Here is a 19,445-nt window from a genome sequence, read left to right on the forward strand (position 1 = left end):
CTTTTCAGCCAATCGTGTGACGGTGTCGAAACCTGATTGCCCGGGAGGGGCATTAGTGTTACAACAATGAATATTAATTTGCTGTTGTAACACACCTTGGTGGGATGGGAGCTCACGCTCTGCGAACCGAGCCCACCCTATATTGAAGCTTATTAGAGACTCTGGTTCTAGTCGGCGCTTAAAAAAAAGGCCTTCCCCCGCATTGGAATCCATGCGCCGGTGTCTTGAAAGGGGATAGACGCATGGATGGGGGGGGGGGGGCGGCAGCTGTGCGCTCTTAATGGAAGGGCTGCCCCTGTTCATTGGGATCCCACTAGAACATAGAGGATTCTACTTTTTTTTATTTGCACTGCACGATTATAGTTTGCACTAGTTTTAATATAAATCATTTTTTGTTTTGTGAAGTATTAATCTTGCACATATTTTGGTATATTTTACCTCAGTTTTTTGATATTCTTAAGTTGTGTGAAAGGAGTATTCATGTTAGGTAAATTTGTGCATGACAGTTATATACATTGTTCTCATTGGTTTATATGTTTTTTTTGCAGGGGGGGGGGGGGGAATAGGAGCGTGACACTTGCTTTTTTGATTTCTGATAGATTCATACATGCATATGGGATGTGGTAGGTGTTAGAAGCTCTGGAAGTATTTAGAAGTTGCTTGCAAGGTTTCTGCACATAGTGTTTTTTTTTTTTTTCTGCCTCTAAAAGGCTCTAAAAGCTCCTGCCACTAAACGCTGCTAAAAGCCTATATGTGCATGGACACAAATGCTAACACGCAGGGGAGTTTAGAGGCAGGAAAAAAAACGTCAGACGCCCATAGAAGCAGCTGTAAAAACATCCAGTGTGCATGAGGCCTTAGATTTACACAGGTGCTAGAATAGCTGCACATGATCTGACATTCGAGGTGATACAATTGCTGTTTGCGTGTGTGTATGTGTGGGACTGACGCATGCATTTGCCTTTGAGCGCGAGCACGGGGGGAAGGGGGGTGCTTTATATTTTTTAAAATCATTTATTTTGTTTTTAGTTTTACACTCGTTTTCATTTTTTTAGATCACTTTTGTTGCTGTCACAAGGGATGTAAACATCCCTAGTGACAGCAATAAGCAGTGACAGGTACTCTTTATGGAGAGATCTGGAGTCAATAAAATCCCAGATCCCTCTTCTGCCCTTAAAAGAATTTGATCACACCAAGATAAAATGCTTTCCATTTTTAAATATTGCCCTGGGGATGTATGCCCATCGCTTCCTGTTTCCTATATCATAAAGGTGGAAAGAGCAATTCTGTTTTTTGGCTTCCTCTATAATCAGCTGGCGGAAGTTCCGGCTGGTCGATCGGGTGTCCCAGTGGGACGAGACAGCCCAGTGAAAGCGGCAGGAGAGCTTCCCTGGACAGCATTACATCTTCCTTTGTTTTCCCGCGTGGTGGTCTATCTTTCTTCGGCTCTCGGCTTTAGTCTTGATTCAGCGGCTGGAAGTTTCGGCTGGTCGATCTAGTGTCCCGGTGGGACGGGACAGCCCACGGAAGGTGGTGGGAGAGGGGGGCATGTCCCCTCCCACTGCTTGTAACAGTGGTACAGGGGCTAGTTAGCTGCTCAGGTTGCCTTTACAAGAGAGCCAACCGTCGGCATCAAATCCTGTAGAAAAAAATTATTTCCAGCATCCGGAACTGTGTTTCCTGGGCATCAGACGATAGGAATTGAACTTCCCTGGACAGCATTACTTCTTCCTTTGTTTTCCCATGTGGTGGGTCTGCCTTTCCTCGGCTCTTGGCGTTAGTCTTGTTTCAGACAGGCAGCAATGCAATACAGCAGTGCAATATACAGTAAAACCTTGGATGGCAAGCATAATTCGTTCCGGAAACCTGCTTGTAATCCAAAACACTTGTATAACAAAGCAAATTTCCCCATAAGAAATAATGGAAACTCAGGTGATTCGTTCCACAACCATTTAATCATAGGTCTTTCAGTTTATAGTCCATATAAAAAGATTATAGCCATGTGATAGGTTGTGTAACCATAAATTGTCCATTCACAAATGACAGCCCCCACAAGGGGATTAGAAGCAAAAATCCAGCAGGAGCTACAGAGTATAAAAGAGAAGAGAGGCGCCTCTAAATGTAGCAATAAGGTTACATTTAATGAAGGTACAACATTTAGCAACTCACATGGTCGATGATTAAAACAGGCAAATCTAAGTATGCAGGCATCCGGGGTAAAGCTGTCCATATAGACAGTCCTCCACACCGCCGACTCTCACTGCTGTCAGTCTGCAATCGTGACCGGGAAGACTACCCTGAAAGCAAGGCTTGAGGCCCTTGTGTAGCACAGCATGGAAGCGATGGTGTGTTGATGGTAGTGCGGAGGATGGTCTATGTGGACAGCTTGACCCCAGATGCTTGCATACTTAGATTTACCTGTTTTAATCATCAACCATTGTGAGTTGTTGAATGTTGTACCTTCATTAAATGTAACCGTATCGATACACTTAGAGGCGCCTCTCTTCTCTTTTATACTCAGTTGTGACATGACACTACTTGTATATCAAGACATTGCTTATATATCAAGTCAAAATGTATTTAAAAATGTTGCTTGTGTTGCAAAACACTCTCAAACCAAGTTACTCTCAAACCAAGGTTCTACTGTATAGAACATGAGTTTATAAACATACATTTAACAAACATATAATAAAAATTGATCAGAAACTATTATATCTTCTCTCTAGAATAGAGCTGATTTAAATATTAGCCCTACTGAATAAATATTATCTACTATTCAATATGTTTCCTGTTCTTATTTTGGCTGGACACACTTACAGTTTTTGTCCCATAGGCTTAGTGTTAATAGGAATGTAGAATGTGATTTGGATTCTGTTTGTTTATTGGCTTCTTTTTAGTCACCCAGGTAATATTCTGGATCACTTTTCTGTTTGTGCATTCTGCTCCCGAGAGGCTTTACTCATTATTTTTTTTTTTTGCTTCTTCTTTGCAGGTTGTTAACAATTATGTGGCTGAAAACCAGGAGATTACAAGTGGCATGCATTTTGGTGATGGCAAAAGAAAAGTTGACTATGTCCTTGCCTACCATTATCGACATCGGCCAACCCAACACAATGGATCCCCCAGCAACCATCAGCCTCCAGCAGTTATTGTTTCTAATGGGAATTCAGTGACCCCAGAGGAAATAGGGAAGACACCTCCGGAACAGCCTCTTCCTGGGGAATCACATAATCAACAACAAAAACTTAAAGGACAAAGTCAACAAAAACAACAGAACCAGGACCATCAACCTGCTAGAAATGGTAACTCTTGTCATCCACACGAGGTGGTGGTAGTAGAAATGAGCCACCAGGATTCCCTAGAAGAGGAGAAGAGGTGTCAACGGGAAGAGTTTGAGCGTAATCTTATAGAAGCTGGACTGGAGTTGGAAAAAGACATTGAGGTGAGTGGGGTCTTGCCTGCAGGCTATAACCAAGTGCCTTTTCTTTTTTTTTTTTGTTACATTAGAGGTCTACCATAAATCAGCAAAGACAATGGAAAATGCAAACAAGTTATCCTGAATAAATCTCTAGTTCTTGAAGGGTTCATAAATCAGTGTTATTCTGTTTAATGGGAACATTTGCAACTTAGTTATTTTAAGGAATGTTTTGGAATTGGAATATTGTTGATTGGCTATACGATGTGACATGTTATTAAGGATAACCCAGACATAAAGGTAGTAAATCATTTTCATACCTTTGCCTCATGTTCCTAATTCTTGTTTAAACTTTGGTTCTTACAATGTTGATGGTTTAAGCTTGGAGCATCCCAGCTAGACACACCACTCCACACAAGATAGAATGAAGGCAACACCCCAGAATAAATCCCTCAGTAAAACTATATTGAACTAAAGAGTCAATACAAAGCCAGTTTAGACAAACTGTGTATGGACTCTCAGTTTAATAACGTTTTTTTTTTGTAGGATAATATCCTGGAGTGTGGCCTTCATTCTTGTTTAAATTTAATTTGGTTCATATCTTATGCATATTATTGGGGAATAGTGACTGGAAATTATTAGTGGAGATTATGATTATTATTATTATTATTGATTAGTGAAACTTAAGGGAGGAGCCTATGCAAGCTTTAAATTGACTTTCAATTCAATAATGCTTTACTCTGGGATAGTATTCTGGAGTGCAGCCTTCATTCTTGTTTGCCTAGAAAATATAGGTTCTTTGGTACATATTTTATGTAGTAGAGATTATTATTGGGGATAATTGACAGGGAGAATATAATATTTTACCTAGATATTTTATTTCACAATAAGGGTAATAAAATATTAGGATGGATTAAGTTGGCACTTACAGAGGTCCTTCGGACCCTTGACCAGTACACAACTATTCCCTTATTTCTGTTTTAGAGCACAGGTCCTGTGCTCAGGACAAGGGGTGAGTCTTGGAGTCTCGCTTTAAAGTAAATATATCAAACACAACCTCTAAAGTCAGTACTGGCCTGATTGCTGGCACCCTATATCTTTCTATTAGTGCTCATCACATTACAGCCACATAGTGTTGTCAACTCTGCAAAAGTACTACCTGATAGACTAGAGAACTGGAGAGATGTTCCACAGCTGTTCCGTGGCTAGCAGCAAATGACATCTCCTGGGGCTCCAGGACTGTTCAGAACTATTTGTGTTTGGACCAAATCTTGAGCTCATCCTTATTGGGCAGAGCCATGGGCGTCCGCAGATAGGGGCAAGGGGGGTCAAGTGCCCCCCCCGGAATCAGGGATCCGATCTTAAATTCAGCACAGTTGCATCGCTATCAGGGTGCCGACAGCCCGAACCCGGGTGCCACCCACTAGTGGAGTAACGCCATCAAGGTGCTGTCAAGCCCCCATCAGTGTAGTGTGACTTCAGGCTCTTTTCCCTGCTCGGTCCAGCAGAGAACTCGGCGTTGCTGTGACAAGAGAAAGTCGAACTGCTGGCTATCAAAGGTTTCCCCCACTCGCCCCCCCCCCCCCCCTTTCTCCTGTCAGGGACAAGAGACAGCGGCTCTCACCAGATTCCCTGCCCAGCTTCCTGCCCACTCCGTTCCTTCCCTATTGCCCATAAGTGAGAGCCAATCAAAAGAGCCTAGGAGAGGAGATCATCATGGGACAGGTAGTCCCAAAGATCGGCGGCCCCATTTTTCACAAGGAGGAGGCTACAGCTCGATTAAGAGAGATTGAGAGACTGCAGCCTGGAAAAAGCTGAGGGAGAAAGCGCTACAGGACAAAGAATGAAGAGTGTGCTGGGTGGAGGCCAGAGAGAGAGCCACGCTGCCCAGCGCCACCAGAGAGAGAGTCACGCTGCCCAGCGCCACCAGAGAGAGAGCCACGCTGCCCATCGCCACCAGAGAGAGAGAGACACGCTGTCCAGCACCACCAGAGAGAGAAAACTGAGCCACTACCAGGGTACAGACATGCTACACTACTGACCAGAGTCACCCCCGGGGAACCCAGAGTGAGCGATCGTCCAGCCGGAAGGATCACTGCTGTAGTTTTGCTGGGTCTGGTAAGAGGGCCTGTTGGCCAATATCCATTACTTATCCTAGGGACTGTACTACGTCTGCAGTCTCTGACCATGATGATGTGATCAGGACAGTGTTGAAAAGGGGCAGTGCATGGGTGACCCTAAAATGATGCCCCCCCCTTGAAAAAAGTTCTGCGGACGCCCATGGGCAGAGCTAACAACTATGTATAGGGGAGATACTGCTTTTTTATCTTTTTTTTTTTTCGTAATCATCTCCTGTGGCAGTGCCACACTTCCTAAGCCTTTTGTTTGACAATAGCTTGCTTATTACCCCTACAAATTGCTAGAACTGATTAACAAGAAATTGTTGGTAAACCAAATATTTGCAGATTCACTTATCCCTAATCAGATATAAAAGAGAAGTTGTGAAGGAAAGAGGGACAGAGCTAATGGCATCAAAAATAGAGATTGTCTTAAAATAGGGATATTTGCTTTGACCAATACAAAATCCAAGAGTCAAAGTTTTGTTAGCAAATGCACAAGGTGCACAAACAGTACCATATATAAACTGAAATGCTACTTATGTCAGTGCTTCAGTGCTGTGTTTTTGCTTAGGCCGACAAGGCTGGTGATTGGTTGCATGTAAGGTGACTGGCGGAGGTGGAGCCTTATGCTCCGCCTACCCTCCTCCTCATGGCTTTCCTTCACTGAATCTTCTCCCTGACTCGGGGCGGGGTCTGGCTGTGAGGTGAGGAGGAGGAGATAGAGAAAGCGGAGCACGAGGGGAACCCCCAGACCAGGACAGCAGGTACAATTTAATAAATTATATCACTATTACTTTTGTAATGTGAGTGTAATGTGAGTGTGCCAATTGCATAAAAAGTGCTCATAATGGAAATGAATATAGTGATCATGATATTGCAATAGAGTGATCAATGCTACACTCATTAAACAGTCCACATTTAGTGATAGTTCATGTACTGCAAACTTTGCAGTACATGAACTTTCACTGAATGTGGCTTGTTATTGAGTTTACATTGATTTCAGCATGCATGGAGCACTTTATTGCAATATCATGATGTGCATATTAATGGAATTTCACTGAATGTAGACTGTTTAATGAGTTTGCATTGATTTCAGCATGTGCAAAGTTCTCCATGCATGCTGAAATCAATGCAAAACTCATTAAACAGTCCACATTCAGTGAAAGGTCATTAACCACTTAAGCCCCGGACCATTTGGCTGGCCAAAGACCAGAGCACTTTTTGCGATTCGACACTGTGTCGCTTTAACTGACAATTGTGCGGTCGTGCGACGTGGCTACCAAACAAAATTGATGTCCCTTTTTCCCCACAAATAGAGCTTTCTTTTGGTGGTATTTGATCACCTCTGCGGTTTTTATTTTTTTCGCTATAAACAAAAAATGCGACCATTTTGAAAAAAACACATTATTTTTTACATTTTGCTATAATAAATATCCCCACAAAATATACAAAAAAACTTTTTTTTTCCTCAGTTTATGCCGATTCGTATTCTTCTACATATTTTTGGTAAAAAAAAAATCGCAAGCGTTTATTGATTGGTTTGCGCAAAAGTTATAGCATCTACAAAATAGGGGATAGTTTTATGGCATTTTTATTATACATTTTTTTTTTTACTAGTAATGGCAGCGATCAGTGATTTTAAATTTATCAGGACTGCAGCATTATGGCGGATACATTGGACACTTTTGCCGTGCTTTTGGGATCATTCACATTTATACAACGATCAGTGCAATTAAAAATCTGTGTCAGTGTCATTAGGCAGAATAGGGAAATGCTTGTTTACATTAGCATTTCCCCGTTCTTCCTCTCCGTGAGACGCTCGCGATCAAGACCACGGCACGGAGCTCCTGGCAGGCACGAGCTAAAGCCGCCTTTTAAAGGGCAACGTACAAGTGCATTAATCTGCCTGTACGTGCCCTTCTGCCGCAGTATATCTGCGTGAGGCGGTCGGGAAGCGGTTAATATGGGGATCATGATACTGCAATAAAGTGCTCCATGCATGCCGAAATCAATGCAGACTCGTTAAAGCTGCTGACTTTTAATATCAGGACACTTAACTGTCCAGGGTTCCTGCAATATTGACACCTCAGCCGATTTTCGGATTGGCTCTCAGGTCTTGCCGCCGCCATTCATGGTAAGGTAAACCGGGTGGTTCCCTACTGCACATGTGCAAAGCAGGATGCGTTTTTTGAATGGCCTAGCGGTGGAGGAAGGAGGAGGGTGGCGTAGTCTCCCGGAAGTGGGGAAGGGTACCTGTCAAAAACAGGTACCCGTTCCCCCCTCAACCCTAAAAGGTGCCAAATGAGACTAAAGAGGAAAGGGTATGGTTTACAGATGACAGGGTGGGTCCTAAACAGGAAGAGGTGCGGCCTTGACAGGAAGTGGTGGGGAGTATTTCAATTAGGGGGTACATGAGTTTAGTCAGGCCTAAGACAGCACAAAACCTAAATACACCACTGACTTATGTGTAGTCTCAAATGTACAAAAAGTAGATAACATATAAACAATTATACTCTAAAACAGTGGTTCTCAACTCCTGTCTTCAGGACCCACTAACAGGCCAGATTTTATGTATTACCTTGGGGAGCTACAGACTAGAATACAGCAATCACAGAGCAGCAAATGATATCACCTGTGAAGTATTTTAGTTATCTTGCAAACCTGGCCTATTAGTGGGTCCTCCTGAGGACAGGAGTTGAGAACCACTGCTCTAAAAGAATGAAACAGTGTATCAGCAATCTTAAAATGAAAGCATATCTAAACCCAAGAATAAAAATGTAATGCATTGTAGCTTAGCTTCCTTAGATATGGTGGCTGCATTAGTTTATATTTTTCAGGCTTTTTTCCCTTCTCCATAACATAGGGGTAAGGTTGATCAGAGAGAGCAGTGGGAAGGCTAATAACATAGAGATTAGATCAATACGATCAGTGTACAGGAAGTTACAAGGGCATTGGAGTTCTAGTGGGGTCAATGGGTATTGTTCTGTACTTGCAGAAAATATACTAATGCAGGCCATACACGGTCGAATTTCGAACAAATTTTCTTTTCAAAATCAGAAAATTCGTTTTTTTTGTGATCCGATGATGCCACCATTGATTTTTTAAATTCGGCCGACCTAGCCTTCAATTTCACCTCATGTTGCTACAGAAAAGAATTTTCTTGGCTGGGAATCTTCTTTTCTCTCCGTAAATTTTCTTTTATCTCCGTACATTTTCTTTTCTTATTATGTTTCTTGCACGATTCTCCCATCATTGATTAGAAAATCGTTTGTTTTTCTAAAGATTTCCAACATGTCCGATTCCTCAAATTTTATTTCTGAACGAAAATCGGCTGTTGCTGCAGCCCACTAATGGTGCGAAATTCATACGAAAATTCTTTCGAAATTGTGTATGGCCGGCATTAGCCTAACAAAAAAAAAAAAATCGAATGCAACCACCACATTGACTAGTAATCTGCAATGTATTACAGTTTTGTTTTACGTTTAGATATACTTTAATAATAGATAAAAATTGTGAGAAAATATAGTCACTGCCCCTACAAAAATGCACGGTAATGCCCCGTACACATGATTGGATGTTTTTTTCAACGGAATTCTGCTCAAGCTTGGCTTGCATACACATGGACACACAAAAGTTCTCTGAACTTTTGACCGTCAAGAACACTGTGACGTACAACACTATGACAAGCCGAGAAAATTAAGTTCAATTTTTCCGAGCATGTGTCAAATTGTTTCCGAGCATGCGTAGGAATTTTGTGTGTCGTAATTTGTACAGGCGATCGGAATTTCCAATCGGAACTTCTTCCGACCGAAAAATAGAGAACCTGCTCTCAATCTTTTGCTGACGGGAATTCCACCAGAAAAAGTCTGATGGAGCATACAAACGGTCTGAATTTCCGACCAAAAGCTCACATTGGACTTTTACTGGGGGAATTTCCGATCCTGTGTACTGGTCATTAAACAGGATGTGGGTGTATTTTGGTGAAATAAGTTATTGAGGAAAATAAAGCCCAGGAATGGCAGGGGCAGCTCTTAAAGTAAAAGCTTTCTCCTTCACATTTGTAGAATATCTCACATTCACTGTAAATAATGTTACAGACACTGTATAGTCAGTGACCTCCTCGGGGAGTGCTTGCATCATAGCTCAGCTCACTGGGTCTCAGCTGCGCACAGAGTTTCTCCACTGGCTGTCACATGACTTTGCTGTTATTTCCACAACACGCAAAATACATGGCAGTAAATGTGTATTATTATGACCCGGATGGCTTGTACAATTAACAATCAGCATAACAATTTTTTTGACAATCTGGGGCTATTTAGATGAAGCTCCATGGCTAAGCCAGGGGATGTTTACATCTGGCAGTGATGTGTGGAACATAGTTATTAAAAAATAGGCCCATAAAAATCCTAAAGAACTAGTATTGAAGTATGCTTAATTTCTTGGTTAAAGCTACAGCCACCTCCCCTAATAAAGAATAGGCACAAGCAAAAACATACGGAGACACCATGTTGAAATTTGCTGGATGCCTCTTGAAGTTTAGTAAATGCCTGGTTAAAGCTACAGCCAGCTATCCCTCCAGGATCTGCTTCCAGGGCTCTTAGGCCTTTTTCAAATGTCCTAAATCAGTCATGGTGTAGCAAGTATACTGTGGACATCTATGGCCAGGAAACCAGGCGTTCCAATCAGCCGTGGCCGCTCAGCCTGTACAACGCAGTGACAGGATTAAAGGAGCCAGGGATATTCGCAGCTGTAAGCATGTATCCGCATGTATCTGTAGTACACACCCAGTGGCATAGCTCCCAACTGTACCCGATTTCAAGGGATTATCCCTGATTTGGAGCAATATATCCCTCTGTCCCTCATTCCTCCTCATTTGTCCCTCAATTTGGTCTGATCTATATAGATGTGTATATAAAATGCACTTTTTATCTATCAAAAAATGTTTCCCAGTGCTAAACCTTTCATCTGATGTCTAAATGGCTGCATTTGTAAATTCCAAAAGCCAAAATAAAGGAATAGTAGTGGTAAAAAAAGCACTTGTGGGTTTAACCAATCTTGTTTTTTTTTTACAATTCTCCTTTAAGGGGCGTGACAAGGGCTGTGTCCTATGCCTGTGTAACGACATATTCGGCGACCCATCGCAGTTCGCTATGGAAGTGACGTTCTGTCGCCACCATCTTGCTACACCCCACACTCGTCCACAGTAAGGATACACTGAGAAGGGGGAAAGCAGACATGTTGTTACACCCACCAGAGTTTTGCATTTTACACATATTTAGAACAGTAAAGTGAGTTTATATAGTGAAATACAGGACTTAGAACTACGCCTGACTGGTTAGATGTTGAATTTTAAAAGCATCCCTGCTCATCTCACAGGTTTACTAATCTCACAGAAGTTCGCTGCTTTTAAAATTCAACATCTAACCAGTCAGACGGTTTTCTAAGTCCTGTATTTCACTATATAAATGCAGTTTACTGTTATAAATATGTGTAAAATGCAAAACTCTGGTGGATGTAACAGCATGTCCGCTTTCCCCCTTCTTAGTGTATCCTACTGCGGGCGAGAGTGGGGTGTAGCAACTAGCAAAATGGTGGCGACGGAACGGCACTTCCATAGCAAACTGCAATAGGTCGCCGAATATGTCGTTACACCTGCATACTTTTGCTGATAGGTGTCCCTCATTACCATCTCAAAAAGTTGGGAGGTATGCATCGGTTAGGGACAGATGTCCAGCCCTGGATGCAGACAGAATGTATACAGTGCCGAACATCTGTCCCAAATAATCACAGTATGTGCAGGAACATGGGGATACATGCTTACAGCCTCACACAACCCCAGCTCCTTTCAGCCTGTTACTGAATTGTACAGGCTCAGTTGTCACCACTCTTTGCAACACTTACACCTGGCTGCAGGTATGCAATGTACAGTGCCTTGCGAAAGTATTCGGGCCCCTTGAACTTTTCAACCTTTTGCCACATTTCAGGCTTCAAACATAAAGATATAAAAATTTTATTTTTTGTGAAGAATCACCAACAAGTGGGACACAATTGTGAAGTGGAATGAAATCTATTGGATTTTTGAAACTTTTTTAACTAATAAAAAAATGGGGCGTGCAAAATTATTCGGCCCCCTTGCGTTAATACTTTGTAGAGCCACCTTTTGCTGCGATTACAGCTGCAAGTCGCTTGGGGTATGTCTCTATCAGTTTTGCACATCGAGAGACAGAAATTCTTGCCCATTCTTCCTTGCAAAACAGCTCGAGCTCAGTGAGGTTGGATGGAGAGCGTTTGTGAACAGCAGTTTTCAGCTCTTTCCACAGATTCTCGATTGGATTCAGGTCTGGACTTTGACTTGGCCATTCTAACACCTGGATACGTTTATTTGTGAACCATTCCTTTGTAGATTTTGCTGTATGTTTGGGATCATTGTCTTGTTGGAAGATACATTTCCGTCCCAGTTTCAGGTCTTTTGCAGACTCCAACAGGTTTTCATCCAGAATGGTCCTGTATTTGGCTGCATCCATCTTCCCCTCAATTTTAACCATCTTCCCTGTCCCTGCTGAAGAAAAGCAGGCCCAAACCATGATGCTGCCACCACCATGTTTGACAGTGGGGATGGTGTGTTGAGGGTGATGAGCTGTGTTGCTTTTACGCCAAACATATCGTTTTGCATTGTGGGCAAAAAGTTTGATTTTGGTTTCATCTGACCAGAGCACCTTCTTCCACATGTTTGGTGTGTCTCCCAGGTGGCTTGTGGCAAACTTTAGACAAGACTTTTTATGGATATCTTTGAGAAATGGCTTTCTTCTTGCCACTCTTCCATAAAGGCCAGATTTGTGCAGTGTACGACTGATTGTTGTCCTATGGACAGACTCTCCCACCTCAGCTGTAGTTCTCTGCAGTTCATCCAGAGTGATCATGGGCTTCTTGGCTGCATCTCTGATCAGTCTTCTCCTTGTCTGAGCTGAAAGTTTAGAGGGACGGCCAGGTCTTGGTAGATTTGCAGTGGTCTGATACTCCTTCCATTTCAACATGATCGCTTGCACAGTGCTCCTTGGGATGTTTAAAGCTTGAGAAATATTTTTGTATCCAAATCCGGCTTTAAACTTCTCCACAACAGTATTACGGACCTGCCTGGTGTGTTCCTTGGTCTTCATGATGCTCTCTGTGCTTTCAACAGAACCCTGAGACTATCACAGAGCAGGTGCATTTATTCAGAGACTTGATTACACACAGGTGGATTCTATTTATCACCATCAGTCATTTAGGACAACATTGGATCATTCAGAGATCCTCGCTGAACTTCTGGAGTGAGTTTGCTGCACTGAAAGTAAAGGGGCCGAATAATTTTGCACGCACCACTTTTCAGTTTTTTATTTGCTAAAAAAGTTTAAATTATCCAATAGATTTCATTCCACTTCACAATTGTGTCCCACTTGTTGGTGATTCTTCACAAAAAATTAAAATTTGATATCTTTATGTTTGAAGCCTGAAATGTGGCAAAAGGTTGAAAAGTTCAAGGGGGCCGAATACTTTCGCAAGGCACTGTATACTTGCTGCACCATGGTCGATTTAGGTTGCACGAATGAGGCCTTTGGGTTAGAGATAAATGCTTTTTAAAGGGCTTCCCAATTGCTGCAAATCGCGGGGTGCCTTCGCGATCCCCGTTACTTTCAGTGACGCCCAAATCGTGACGCAATATCGCTGCAATTGCCGCGACAGGTGTCTCGTGATTCTGTTTACATGACTTTACCACAATTAATCGGGTAATAATTGCGGCAAAATCACGTCGCGATTTGGGTGCCATTAAAAGTAACAGGGATTGCAAGGGTGTCCCGCGATTTGCAGCAATTCCAGACCGCGATCCGGAATGCCATAGTGTGAATGGAGCACTAAAGTCTTTTAGGCTTAGCATAAGATACAAGAGGAATTCCAGCAACCAATAAACCATAACAGGATGGCATGTACTTTGCTAAATCACAGGGGTTGATTTACTAAAACTGGAGAGTGAAAAATCTGTTGGAGGTCTACATAAAAACCATTCAGCTTCCAGTTTTTTTTTTGCCAAAGCTTAATCAAACAAGCTAAAGTTAGAAGCTGATTGGCTACAATGCATTACTCCACCAGATTTTGCACTGTCCAGTTTTAGTAAATCAACCCCAGTGTGTATCATATATAACTGCCATTTTTTTCACATCTCAGTGCTGCTGATTTCCTCCAAACGTATTCAGCCACTTCCTGACTATGCTGCAGCGGTTACACATGATTTGTCTGGACATGCTCTCTGATGAGATAATAATGGTAATCCATACCAATTCAATGTGTGTCGGCACAGCCACTTGTAGACGCCATCTTGTGTCAGGGTGATAATGCACAATTGTAAAACCTCTTAATATGAAATGCCTTAAAAAACAACTTTTGCAATGGTCAAGAAGATATGCGATTTTAGCTATTGGGTTTAGACCTATTTTAAATGGTGGACTGGTAATGGGTTTACAAAAAAACATTTCTTCCATCAGAAGGCTTGTTTCTGAAAATCTTCATGTAAATAGTTAGAAACCGACTGAAACCAACTTTAGAGACTTTGTTGTGATCTTTGAGAATGAATTACTTCCTTATACAAGCAGCTAGAGAGGTCAGAGGATGTTAGTTTATAAGCTGTTTACTGCTTGTTTTGGGACCATTCACATTTATACAGCGATCAGTGCTATAAAAATGCACTGATTACTGTATAAATGTCACTGGCAGGGAAGGAGTTAACACTAGGGGGCGATCAAGGGGCTAAATGTGATACCTAGGGCGTGATTCTAACTGTGGGGGGAGGGGACTCACAAGGGGAAGAGACTGTGTTCGTCTGTACTGGGAACACACGATCGGTCTCCACTCCCCTGTCAGCACGGGGATCTATGTGTTTACACACACAGATCCATGTCCTGGCTCTGTTACTGGCAATCCCGGGTGCCCAGTGGACATCCCGGCCACCGGGCACGTGCACAGGCTCCCGAGTGGCGTGGCGGGCGTGCGCGCCCCCTAGACAGCCCAGAAGCCCAGGACATCAATAGACTCCTGCCCAGGATGGCAGAGCCCCCCTGCGGATGTCATTTGACAATAGCCAGGATATGAAGTGGTTAATATCCATGGGTTGGGCCCAGATGCACTTTAAAACACTGGCTTGTACCCCTGAAAAGTTAAATGACTAAACTGCAGAAATACAATGGAGTTGATTTACTATAGCTGACGAGTGCATAATCAGTCACACTACTACAGAGACACCAATCAGCTTCTAACGTCAGCTTGTTCTATTTGGTAATAAAACCTGGAAGCTGATTGGTTTCTATGCAGAAGTGAGACTGATTTTGCACCTTCTTTGATCCCTTTAGGGCCAGTGGGGTGTCAGAGGCTAAGCCCTTTTCTCACCATGGAGCTAAATCTGTAGCGCTAATGATGCAGATCATGTTTTGTTCCATCATTTGAGAAATATCTCAGCTGCAGTCTAATTAATCCAGCATCTTACTGACTGCCATTCGCCTCAGTTGCTTTCCTTTTGTATAAATGGATAGTTATCTCCTGTCTCAAGAGACCCCTTTCCATGGCAGGATAGGCTTGTGAATCAAATGTGAGTCGTTGCTGCGTGTGATATGCCTCTCTGTTTGTACCACAAGAATACAACAGTAGGACTGACGTAAGGTGCCAAGTGTCTGTGTTGCACGCAGCAACGAATCACATTATTCAACATCAGGCATACAGTTTTTTTTTTAAATGTTCTCTGACCACCATTGTGAACTAAATTGTATGGGGACTGCTAACAGCTGTACAATTGTATCATTATCAGCCTGTATAGGGCAGTCCATCCAAAATGTACTTGATTTGTTTGCATAGCATGCCGACTCTGGCATTTGAATAGTATGGGGACTATTGTGGGCTACTTAATATTCGTGATCAAACGAAAGTTTAGCGCATGCTAATCATCATGGGGTATATTTTATGATGGTCATTGTGACAAGGATAGCATGCACAGAATTGGGATGGATACTATTGCACATTGCGGCTATTTTGTGTACTTACAGATGATTAAATTAGATGAAGTATGGTGAGTGTGGGGCCAGTGCCAGAGTGGTCAGGTAGTCAATCCCGGGAGCTGAGGTAATTTAGAGCCGCCTGGCAGCAGAGCGCACACACAGAGCCCCCCATGACACAGGTAGCCAGTCTCGTTGGTGGGTTGAAGTAGTGGATAAAGGGTGACTGTCAAAGAGTTGGCTGTGAAAGATTCGCGCCCCACATAATGATGCTTAGAGGGTGTCCGACGTGAGACACGGTGGCGTAGCTGCGTTTGTGCTCTGCTGCTATGCAGCTCTATATTGCCTCAGCTCCCGGGATTCCCCTCTGGCCCTGGCCCCACACTCACCATACTTCATCTCAATTAAAACCTCTGTAAGTATTCAGGACTGGCACATTCACCTTTTCCTGTTACGTTTAGTTCCACATGAGTTTAATCATATTTATCCTTCATAGATACTCTTGAACTTTTGCCCCTGATGAGTGTTGGATGCAGATACACGCCTGCACCAGCAATTACTTCAGTTCCCTATTTACATAAATCATGTTTATACTATTTTACAATACTTATCTTTATTGCAATGTGCCGCCTACATTGTATATATATGAATTTACAGAATTTATTCACCAACCTTTCTATTACCATGTGTTGTCAAGCTGATATATAAACATGTATCCTTGATGTTTAGTGTACATGCAGATGTATGATTTATACTTTTTACTTGTTTTTTACCATTGATACATATTTTTACATCTTTGAATGTTATTAAATATGTTTTTCCATCAATTTCCTCCACAATGTTATTAGTTTTATTTAAAGTCCCACATTCCTTTTTTTTATATACTAAATACCTATCTGCAGCGCATCAGAGTACCCGAGTACCTGTCTCCAGCCCAGAGTACCTGAGTACTCATCTGCACCACATCAGAGTACTCGAGTACCTTTCTCCAGCTCATTAGAGTACCCGAGTACCTGTCTCCAGCCCCTTAGAGTACCTGAGTACCTGTCTCCAGCCCATTAGACTACCTGTGTTCCTATCTGCAGTCCATTAGATTACCTCTCCCCAGCCCAGAGTACCTAAGTACCTATCTGCCGACCATCAGAGTACCTGAGTACGTGTCCCCAGCCCAAAATACATGAGTACCTGTCTCCAGCCCAGATTACCCGAGTACCTATCTCCAGCCCATCAGAGTACCCGAGTACCTATCTGCAGCCCATCAGATTACCCGAGTACCTATCTCCAGCCCATCAGAGTACCCGAGTACCTATCTGCAGCCCATCAGATTACCCGAGTACCTGTCTCCAGCCCATCAGAGTACCCGAGTACCTATCTCCAGCCCATCAGAGTACCCGAGTACCTATCTCCAGCCCATCAGAGTACCTGAGTACATGTCCTCAGCCCAGAGTACCTGAGTACCTATCTGCAGACCATCAGAGTACCCAAGTACCTGTCCCCAGCCCAGAGTACCCGAGTACCTATCTGCAGCCTATCAAATTACCCGAGTACCTGTCTCCAGCCAATCAAAGTACCCGAGTACATATCTACAGCTCATCAGATTACCCAAGTACCTGTCTCCAGCCCATCAGAGTACCTGAGTACCTATCTTTCTTTCCACATTTTTCAAAAACTGGTGGAATTTTTTTTTCATGTTTAAAACACTCATGATGCCTCATAGAATATACATTGGGGTGGTTACTTTCCAAAATGGGGTCATTTTGTGAATAATTCCACTGTCCTGGTGCTCAAGGACCTTCAAAAGTGTGATAGGTAGGAATGCCTGACAGTGCTCCCTGCATGTTGGGCCTCTCTATGTTGCCAGGCTGTGTAAAAGTCTCTCACATGTGGTATCATCATACTCAGGACGAGTAGCAGAATGTATTTTGGGGTATATTTTTTGTTATGTACATGCTATGTGTTAGAAAAATCTTATAAATTGACAACTTTGTGTAAAAAAAAATATGTTTTAATTTTTCTTTCCCCATTTTTTAAAAACTTGTGGAAAAAAATGACATGTTCAAAAGATTCATAATGCCTCAATGAATATATACATTGGGGTGTTTAATTTCCAAAATGGGGTAATTTTGTGGGTAGTTCCATTGTCCTGGTGCTCCAGGGCCTTCAAAGGTGTAATAGGTCATTAGGAAATTTTATGTGTAATTTATGCTCCTGGAATGCCTGACGGTGCTCCCTGCATGTTGGACCTCTCTATGTGGCCAGGCTGTGAAAAAGTCACACATATGTGGTACTGCCATATTGGAGACGAGTAGCAGAATGTATTTTGGGGTGCAATTTTTGCTATGTATGTGCTATGTGCTAGAAATATCTTATAAACCGACCACTTTGTGTAAAAAAAAAAAATACGTTTTTCTTTTCTTTCCACATTTATCAAAAACTTGTGGAAAAAAATTACATGTTCAAAAGACTCATAATGCCTCATAGAATATATACGCTGGGGTGTTTGCCTTCCAAAATTAGGTAATTTTGTGGGTAATTCCATTGTCCTGGTGCTCCAGGGCCTTCACAAATGTAATAGGTTGTTAGGAAATTTTATGTGTAATTTATGCTCCTAGAACGCCTGACGGTGCTCCCTGCATGTTGGATGTCTCTTTGTGGGCAGGCTGTGAAAAAGTCTGATACATGTGATATAGCCATACTCAGGAGGAGTAGCAGAATGTATTTTGGGGTGTAATTGAAATCAGGGGCGTAACTAGAAATCACAGGGCCCCATAGCAAAATGTTGTATGGGGCCCCCCTGCAAACAGCCCCCCCCCCCAGTAAATTCATTCATCAGTGACCGTAACCAGTAAAATCATTCGACCGTGACCAGTAAAATCATTCATCAGTGTCCGTGACCAGTGCAGGACATTAATACAATTACAGTGACCAGTGCAGGACATTAATTCATCAGTGCCCGTGACCAGAAAATTTATTCATCAGTGACTGTGACCAGTAAAATCATTCCACAGTGGCCAGTAAAATCATTCATCAGTGACCGTGACCAGTAAAATCATTCATCAGTGACCAGTAAATTTATTCATCAGTGACTGTGACCAGTAAAATCATTCCACAGTGACCAGTAAAATCATTCCACAGTGACCAGTAAAATCATTCATCAGTGACCGTGACCAGTAAAATCATTCGACCGTGACCAGTAAAATCATTCGACCGTGACCAGTAAAATCATTCGACCGTGACCAGTAAAATCATTTATCAGTGACCGTGACCAGTAAAATCATTCATCAGTGACCGTGACCAGTAAAATCATTCGACCGTGACCAGTAAAATCATTCGACCGTGACCAGTAAAATCATTCATCAGTGACCATGACCAGTAAAATCATTCATCAGTGACCGTGACCAGTAAAATCATTCATCAGTGACTATGACCAGTACAATCATTCATCAGTGACTGTGACCAGTAAAATCATTCATCAGTGACCGTGACCAGTAAAATCATTCGACCGTGACCAGTAAAATCATTCGACCGTGACCAGTAAAATCATTCGACCGTGACCAGTAAAATCATTCGACCGTGACCAGTAAAATCATTTATCAGTGACCGTGACCAGTAAAATCATTCATCAGTGACCGTGACCAGTAAAATCATTCGACCGTGACCAGTAAAATCATTCGACCGTGACCAGTAAAATCATTCATCAGTGACCATGACCAGTAAAATCATTCATCAGTGACCGTGACCAGTAAAATCATTCATCAGTGACTATGACCAGTACAATCATTCATCAGTGACTGTGACCAGTAAAATCATTCATCAGTGACCGTGACCAGTAAAATCATTCGACCGTGACCAGTAAAATCATTTATCAGTGACCGTGACCAGTAAAATCATTCA

General features: G+C 42.5%; 1 protein-coding gene across 2 annotated transcripts in view; it reads left to right on the forward strand.

Annotated features, from left to right (window-relative positions):
* ANO2 (anoctamin 2) overlaps positions 1 to 19,445 on the forward strand; it is a 401,884-nt gene that overhangs the window by 53,487 nt on the left and 328,952 nt on the right. For both annotated transcript variants that reach the window (XM_077468552.1, XM_077468553.1), the window contains one exon: positions 2,993 to 3,442. In XM_077468552.1, the coding sequence (XP_077324678.1) occupies positions 2,993 to 3,442 (450 nt within the window). The remainder of the gene's footprint in view (positions 1 to 2,992; positions 3,443 to 19,445) is intronic.

This window comes from Lithobates pipiens, unplaced genomic scaffold (genome assembly GCF_037356315.1).
Source record: "Lithobates pipiens isolate NorthernLeopardFrog02 unplaced genomic scaffold, aLitPip1_a1.2 Scaffold_8, whole genome shotgun sequence".
Taxonomy (NCBI): Eukaryota; Metazoa; Chordata; class Amphibia; order Anura; family Ranidae; genus Lithobates; species Lithobates pipiens.